This window comes from Chiloscyllium plagiosum, chromosome 27, assembly GCF_004010195.1.
Source record: "Chiloscyllium plagiosum isolate BGI_BamShark_2017 chromosome 27, ASM401019v2, whole genome shotgun sequence".
Taxonomy (NCBI): domain Eukaryota; kingdom Metazoa; phylum Chordata; class Chondrichthyes; order Orectolobiformes; family Hemiscylliidae; genus Chiloscyllium; species Chiloscyllium plagiosum.
In genome coordinates, this window is record NC_057736.1 from 26685123 (window position 1) to 26694232 (window position 9110).

At 41.7% G+C, this 9110-nt stretch overlaps 1 protein-coding gene across 1 annotated transcript in view; it reads left to right on the top strand.

Annotated features, from left to right (window-relative positions):
• Window positions 1-6005: 6005 nt before the first annotated feature.
• The window catches only part of LOC122563678 (RNA-binding protein 38-like), a gene marked incomplete at its 5' end in the record, with an annotated part of 19758 nt that continues 16653 nt past the window's right edge, over window positions 6006-9110 (top strand). The window contains 2 exons of the mRNA XM_043717733.1: window positions 6006-6165; window positions 6359-6519. Coding sequence (XP_043573668.1) covers window positions 6006-6165; window positions 6359-6519 — 321 coding nt within the window. The remainder of the gene's footprint in view (window positions 6166-6358; window positions 6520-9110) is intronic.

Consider the following 9110-nt stretch of genomic DNA (forward strand, 5'->3'; position numbering starts at 1 on the left):
CCCATGATGGGATGTCGGATTGTCCATCATCACTGACTTCCCCAAGATGCTGCGCGCCATCAATTGCACCTATTTGGTTTGAGAATATCTTATCACCAACCTACAGACTTCATCAACAGAAAATACTTCAATGTTCAAATTATATATCCATCAATGTCAATATCTGGAGGTCTACACCAGATATCCTGGGAGCTGTCGTGGCTCTTAAGTACCAAAGAACTCTCGAGTTCCAGCTTGCTACCAAGGTTATTAGGCCATAGAGGAATGGGTGCTTGGAGATAAGGGTATACCCTCACCAAACATGGCTTGTGACACCATTATGAAATCCTCAGACTGATGCAGAACAAAAACATAATGATGTCATGCTTTCACCAGAGTCTTGGTGCAACAGATCATAGATGAGGTTTTGAGCCTTGCAGTATAACCGAGAAAAGGTGTCCCACATCATTGTGGTATGTTGTACCCTTCACAACCAGAGCCAACAAATGGAGATGTCCTGAATGCAGACAAAATAGGAGATTGATCTTATGAAGATGAAGAAGAGGTTGAGGATTGGACATTGACCAGGAGAACTAGCCAAGAGAACATGACAGAAGAATGTAGAATTGAGCCTGTTAGGCTACAGGTAACTTAATTGAAACTCACTTCCAGAATGCATGAGCTGGGTTTTGACTTTGTTTAATTGTTTAATATTCTGATAGTGATACGGCAATCACCCTTTGCTTAATGCAAACATCACATAGACCTTGTTACATTTTGCAGTCTTTGACCTTTTTGCATTGCTGAATCAATGTCTCATTATCTATTTGATTGTATGTTTGATAACTTTATATGATTCCACATTACATATTCTACTGGCCATTCAGGGAAAAAAGCTGCAGTCAATGAGACAGTGCACTAACATCATTTGGCATTAAGATCTGGTAGTTCTTAAAGCTTCTGTCAGGATGGCATATCAGTGTTGTATAATGAGGTACCTCATGATAGTCAGCAGGTTGAAAGGAATCCTGAAAAATCTCGTTTTGACCCTTCTATCATTGGTAACCCTTCAATGCTTCTGAACCATCAAAACATACTTGACCTCATCTTTACCAATTTGCCAGCTGTAGATGCATCTGTCCAGGAGAAAGTGAGGACTGCAGATGCTGAAGATCAGAGCTGAAAATGTGTTGCTGGAAAAGCGCAGCAGGTCAGGCAGCATCCAAGGAGCAGGAGAATCGACGTTTCAGGCATGAGCCTGAAGAAGGGCTCATGCCCGAAACGTCGATTCTCCTGCTTCTTGGATGCTGCCTGACCTGCTGCGCTTTTCCAGCAACACATTTTCAGCATGCATCTGTCCATGACAGTATTGATAAGGGCTGTGCATTGATTGCTCTTACGCAGAAAAAGTCCCACTTTCACATTAAGAATAAACTCCATCGTGTTGTGTGGCACTATCACTGTGCTAAATGGGACAGACATCAATTCAAGAATTGAGCATCCATGAGGTGCAGCGGGCCACCAACAGCAGCAGAATTGTACTCCATCACAATCTGTAACCTCATAACCTAGCATATCCCCCACTCAACCATTACCTTCAAGCCAGAGATCAACCCTGGTTCAATGGAGAGCGCAGGAGGGCATGACAGAAACAGCAGCAGGCATACCTGAAGACGAAGTGTCAATCTGGTCAAGCCATCAAACAGGACTACCTGCATTCCAAATAGCACAAGCAGTAACTTATAGACAGGACTAAGCGATCCCAAAACCAATGGATCAGATCTAAGACTTGCAATCCTGCCACATTCAGCCATGAATGATGGTAGACAATTAAACAACTCACTGGAAGAGGAAGCTCCACAAATATCCTATCCTCAATGAGAGAAGAGACCAGCACATCAGTGCAAAAGATAAGGCTGAAGGTTTCGCAGCAATCTTCTGCCAGGAGAAGCGCTGAGTGGATGATCCATCTCTGCCTCCTCCAGTGATCCCCAACATTACAGCTACCAATCTTCAACCAATTCAATTCACTCCATGTGATATCAAGAAACAGTCGGAGATACTGGATGCTGCAAAGGCTGTGGGCCCTGATGACATTCCAGCAAGAGTACTGAAGATGTGTGCTCCAGAACTTGCCACTTTCCTAGCCACACTCTTCCAATACAGTTACAACACTGGCATATACCCTACAATGTGGAAAATTGCCAAGGTATGTCATAAAAAGCAAGACAAATCAAACGCAGCCAATTATTGCTCCATCACTCTACTCTCGATCATCAGTGCTATCAAGCAGCACCTACTCAGCAATAACCTGTTCAGTGATACCCAGTTTGTGTTCTGTCAGGAACTCTCAGCTCCTGACCTCATTATAGCCTTGGTTCAAACATGGACAAAAGAGCTGAACTCTAAACGTGAACTTCTTATAGGCACAACTGGAAAACTGGAATCAGTAGGTATCGGGGGCAAACTTTCCAGTGATTGGAGTCATACCTGACACACATGAAGATGGTCATGGTTGTTGAAGGTCGGTCATGGTTGTTGAAGATCAGTCATCTCATCTCCAGGACATCTCTGCAGGAGTCCCTCAGGATACTGTCCTCGGCCCAATATCTCCAGCTGCTTCATCAATGACCTTATCTGCATCATAAGGTCAGAAGTGAAGATGTTTGCCAAAGATTGCACAATGTTCAGCACCATTCTTGACTCCTCAGATACTGAAGCAGTCCATGTTTAAAATGCAACAAAATCTGCACAATTTTGAAGCCTGAGCTGAAAATTGGCAAATCACATTCACGCCATGCATTGCCAGGCTATAATCATCACCAATAAGAGACAATCTAACTACTGCCCCTTGACATTTAATGGTGTTACCATTACTGAAACACACACACTATCAACATCCTGGGGGTTAATATTAACCAGTAACTCAACTGGACTCACATCCAAACCAATTGGCTACAAGAGCAGGTCAGAGACTAGGAACACTGTGGCAAGTAACTCACCTCCTGACTCCCCAAAGCCTGCCCATCATCTACAAGGAACAAGTCAGGAGTAAACTTGAATACATGCCTGGATAAGTTGAGCTCCAACAACACTCAAGAAGCTTGACAACATCCAGGACAAGGCAGCTTGCTTAATTGGTACTACATCCACAAGCAACTATTCCCTCATCCCAATGCTCAGTAGCAGCAGTGTGTACTATCTACAAGATGCACTGCAGAAATTCACCAAAGATCCTTAGACAGCACCTTCCAAACTCTCAATCATTTCATCTAGAAGGACAAGTGCATCAGATATGTGGGAACAGCACCACCTTCAAATTCCCTTCCAAGCCACTCACCATCCTGACTTGGAAATATATCATTGTTCCTTCACTGTTGCTGGGTCAAAATCCTGGAATTCCCTCCTTAATGGCATTGTGGGTCAACCCACAGCAGATGGACTGCAGCAGTTCAAGAAGGCAGTTCACCAACACCTCAGGGGCAACTAGGGACAGGCAATAAATGCTGGACAGCCACATCCCACAAATGATTTTTTTTAAAAAAGTGTGTATGGACTGAAAGTACTTTTAAATGCTTGAGCATTCTCAATCGAGCTTATAAGAGACAGCACTTTGTATAGCTTTTGTCTACAGACCACTGCATGACAGGAAGAGCGGTAATGAGAGTTGTTATTTTTGTACATCTCCCAGCCTTGAGTGGCAGTGCACTGCTATGGAAAAGCTGATAAATAGAATGCACCTTCCTCTGCAGAGACATGTAGCCTCATCACTGATTTAGTGTTCTCACTGACAAGATGGGTGTTAATATAGACTGATGTGTGAAGGCCAGTCTCTGGCACGTTCCTTCTAACTCCAACATTGTCCACATTAAAATGCAATGTCTTAGCTGAAGTCTTCCAAATCACAGTTCAAAGATCCCTCATGTCTGATGTCATCTGCAGCGAAGGAGTCAGTTGCTTGTGAGAGATGAACAATGCTTGGCCATTATTACTTATTTCATCCTTGAGCTGTCTGAATAGGTTGCACATTTTTCAGTTGCATAACTTAATCAGGTCCAACAGTGAAAATGATACCACAGCAGGCTTTGTAACAGTGTATATAAACACTTATTTATAAAGATGAAAGGCTATTTACAATGAAACTTTACCCAGGCCATTTGTTTCCTCAATATGTTCTCCTCTTCCTCTACTTCCCACTATGGGTTGGAGGGAGTCTGCTTTGTGGTTAGCCTTGTTCACATGGAACACTAGCACAGTGTCCCATGGTGCCTTTCAGCCTCGGCATCCTGGGATTGCCTTGCCCAGATGCAGGGCCACCCTCCTCAATTTGAACTTATGCAAACTTTGGCATTATGGTCAGGAGGAAGTGGAGGGAATGGGCCTCTGGTGTGTCCTGCCAGGAAACTTTGGAGAGAGGGAAGTCCTGTGTGTGGCTCTACCTCCAAGTGGCTGCCTTCTTGTACCATCCTGTCTTCCTCTGGGGAAGGACATTTGGAATGAGGTCAATATTCCTTTTCCTGTTTTCATCTTGCCATCATTGCCATCTAGGACTAGAGCAATGAAATGCAGGTTCCTGCACATATCTAACAATTAGCTGGAACTGGGTCTCCACAGCAGTCTACAATCTGCCTAAGCAGTGCCAGAAGTAAACATGCAGAAACAACACCATACTGATTACATTGGTGGACACTCCCGTTTTTCAAGTTAGCTTACTGAGTACCTTTTATAACATTCCTGCTGTTCCCGTGTCTACATGTACAGTTTGGCAAAGTCATTGAAGGCTGAGAGCAGGGACTCATCTTCTGCCTGTGGCTGAACTGAACCCTCGTCGCCAGCATTCCTCTGAATGTCAGAGTATATCAGCGAAAAATACCTGGGTATTTTTCCCTCAACCAGCTACAGAGATGTGTCAGTGATACGCTCACCATATTGTCTCTCAACTCTGTTCTAGAAAGAATAAATCACAGAAATGAAATTCTCTAAAGTTGTGGAAGATGCAGGTGAAGGTCTGGTGATGGTCAGATGTCCATCATCTAGGGGGTTCATTGGCTTCCTCCTTAGGCGTGAAGGTAGAGAAGAGGGTCTTTATGGTAGTCTCTTTGCGGATGTTGATTGGGTGGAGCTAGTGCTTGCATAAGGGAGGAGAGAAGCTTAGTTGTTGAAGAGGGATTAAACATTTGTGCAAATTAAGGAGGAGTTAGTGCTGTTAAGCGACAGTATATGCCATTTATTAGATTGGCAGCTATTTGAAATCTCTCCATCGCCACTTGAACAATCATACTGTTCTCCGGCAATCGAGAATTTTGTCCTTGTAGAGATTGAGAAACCTGATGTCTGCAACCTCTGCCATCTTGGACCAATATATCCTTGAATTAAATGTGATGATGCATGATGAGGTTGCGCCAGTGAAAAAGGCACATCCACCAATGGTGGGGATCATATGGGAATCAGAATCAGTGGAGTATTAGTTAATTTGCTGGTGAACACTGTAACTTAACATTTTTTTTTAAATTGTGACTGCAAATAACTGCAGTACTCAGTTTTGAACTTCAACCCATGTTGAATTTGTTAACTTTTTAGTAAGGATAGTTAGTGCCTTTAGATTTGAGATCAGTCAGGGTTCCTAGATTCTGACCGGTTATGCAGCCTTTGAAATACAGGAAATTTAAAACTGCGAAGTAACAAAAAAATTAAAAGAATGAGTTTTTAATTATTTTAGTTGTCAATTTCTAGTGTAAAAACTAAGCGTTTTCTTTCCACCAGAGGGCGACAACAATCTTCCATTGCCCTACCCCCTATCCACATGTGCACAAAGAAAGCTACTTGTGATGAGAATCTTGTCCCACAGTTATCAATTATACAGTATATTAGCCCGATCGATAGTCTGTGTTTAGAATAGGAGAGCTGCATGGCGCAGTCACCTTAATGCTCTTCAGTCCTTAGCAATTGATTGCTATTCAAGGAAGTACGACGGTACAGATGATTGACGACTTCAGTAGCCAATAGGAAATAAAGCCAGTCACTAAGGCGGATCCAGGCGCCGACTAAGCCAATGGGTTGTCGAGCGGGGTGTAACTTCGAGTCCCGTGAGGATACACTGTGAGTTACAAAGAAACAAAAGCAACGGAGGCAACGAGTGCGCGGTGAGACAAAGAGGTGAATTCCGCAGCAGACACGCGTGTAGCGGTCAGTGAGTAACCATTTGTTCTCAAAGTGTGTTCATTTCGTACTCTCTTCATCTAGGCATTAATGAGTTTAATAACTGCTAAATTATATATTCGGGCTTCTCGTCCTTTGTAAATGTAACTGATTTATTGTAAGAGTTGTATGTTTTGTGTATCTGTTTCTCCAATCCCACCCCCCACCCCCTCCATCCCAGCTATGAATAAGGACAGAGTATTTCGGAAGCTCTTCGTGGGTGGGTTACCTTACCATAGTAACGAAATATCACTCAGACGATATTTTCAGCGATTCGGAGAAATTGAAGAAGCGGCGGTGATAACGGACAGGTTAACTGGACGATCTCGAGGTTATGGTTTTGTGAGTATCTGACTTACTAACCACACCGAATAGGACCAATGGACCGTTCTCATATGTTTGTGGGGTTGGGGAGGAATTGTTGAACTATTTGGTGAGACATTAAACTCGAAACTAGCTGCAAAGGCAAGTTATTGGGTCACAACTCCTTTAGACTCCAGGGTTGTCCAAAAGCAATTGCTGATTATTCACAGGTGTGACAAGGGTGGTACTGTTTAGCCAAATTCGCTAATCTTATTAGAAAGCTCTTTACGTTTATGTTCGTGATCCTGCCTTAATATATTTACTTAATAAACATCCACCATCAACATGAAGTAACCAAGGAAGTTACAACCGTCAACACTGTTTGGGTCGTGCCATTTTACCAAGCGTATTATATTGGCCAGGGATAATCCCCATTATTCTTTCTTGTCCAGAGATGTAAGTATCCATCTAAGTTTGCAAACTGGCATATTTTAATATACTGGAAAATCTATTGGTCTAGAAATTCCTTGTAGTTTTTATATGGATCATGAATGGTTGAATCAAATAAGTTAATTTTGATTAGCTATCAAACAATGGGATGAGTGAGTTGTTTTTGATGGTTTGAATGACATCTGACAACATGAGGAACACTCCCTAATTTGTACAGTGTTGGTCTCCTTACTTAAAGGAAGAATGTTAAATTTGGAAGCTGTCCAGAAGGTTGACTGTCCCGCTATCTGGAATGGGTGGGTTGCCCTTTCAAGAAAGATTGAAAAGGCTAGGCTCATCTGCTACAATTTGGAGTAATAGATGACATGATTTGAAATGTGCAAGATCCTGGGGAGAAAAATGAACAAGGAACTTTCCCAGAAATATTTTGGAAAATCTCAGCAGGTCTGGTGGCATCTGTGAAGAGGAAAAATAGTGAATGTTTTGAGACTAGTGACCATTACAGGTCCAAAACAATGACTGCTTTCTCTCCACATGCTGCCAGACTTGCTGAAATTTTCCAAAATTATTCTGGGGCAACTTGACAGGGAGGCTATGGAAAGGATCTTGCCTCTTATTCAAATCCTGGGTTGCTGTTTTCTTTTTAAATTGCCCATTTTCAAAAGATGAAGAAAAACCTCAATATTGAGTGTTTTTGGAAATGTTTCTAAAAGTGGTGGAGTTTTGAAATTTTAAAGATGATACTTGTTAAGCAAAGGATGAAAGGTAATTGGGAGTGGGCAAGAATGTAGAATAACCACATCTGTCACAAACTTCTTAAATGGCAGCACAAGGCTGGAGCAAAGCTCCTAATTCCTATCTATTTCCAAAGCTATGCTAATTAATATATTTAGTGTTTGCTAGTTCACCTGAACACAGTCTTACAGTACTACTCAAAGGAAAGCAAGGATGAGGTGCTAACAAACAAGACAATTTACAATCCATTGTAAATATTACTAGCTTTAATTTGAAATTATGTTGCAACATTGTCCCACGTACAGGTAACATTCCTATTGTGGCATGTTTAATGTAAGGCTTTTGTTCCTCCCTCTGTAATATGATGGCCAACACACATGGTGCAGCCAATGGCCCTTTTGTTTTTAACATTTCCTTCTTGCCACATTGTGACTTTTATAATAGTTACATTTGATCCTTTAAATTCTAGTATTGTTCGTGAATTTGAACTAATGTTTATTTCTGTAGGAAACAGAAGTTTTATATATAAATTCATCTGTAGGACAAATCAAGTCTTGACTCCAAATCAAGTTATTATATTTGTGCATATTTCAAGTACAGCCTTGCTGAAATGTTATGCACACTGGAGCTGCATGGAACAATTTTAGTAATGTGAAAATAAATTTTGAGCTTTAAAAGCCAGCTTACTTGAAAACAAACATCACCAGGAAAAGCTCAGTTTCGCCCAACTGAAAGTGGTTCCCACTGGTCTGGTACAAGCTTGAGCTAATTTTTTGTCTCTATATTTATATTAATGCTTCAATTTTTTTTTTGTAATCTGGCCAGATTCAGACCATTTCTAAACTATTTAGGTACTGAGTAAATAAAACATAATTCTAACTGCAGTAGGGTGTTCCCAATAAAGAACTGATTTTATTTTCCTCTGGAAACTGAAATAACACTTGTCGCTCCTTTAGAAATGAAGCTTCAGGACCAGCACTGCTCATGTTACTTCTGATCCATTTCATTGAAAGGCTCTTGTTTTAAGAGGCATTCACAACCTATCAATATGGTTGACATATAGTTGCTTCACCTCTCTTCTCAACTTCATTTCCTTCTGTTCATTTCTTAAAAGAAGGTTCCCTTGCCACCATATCACTTAAACTTTCTTTTAAATTAACTGTGGCTTTGGTCTTTCATTCATCACAATGCTTAATTGATTTTTGTCAAGAGGCAGATTTGGGAAAACTAGGTTAAAAACAATGACTGCAGATGCTGGAAACCAGATTCTGGATTAGTGGTGCTGGAAGAGCACAGCAGTTCAGGCAGCATCCAAGGAGCAGTAAAATCGACATTTAGGGCAAAAGCCCTTCATCAGGAATAAAGGCAGAGAGCCTGAAGCGTGGAGAGATAAGCTAGAGGGGGGTGGGGAGAAGGTAGCATAGAGTACAATGGGTGAGTGGGGG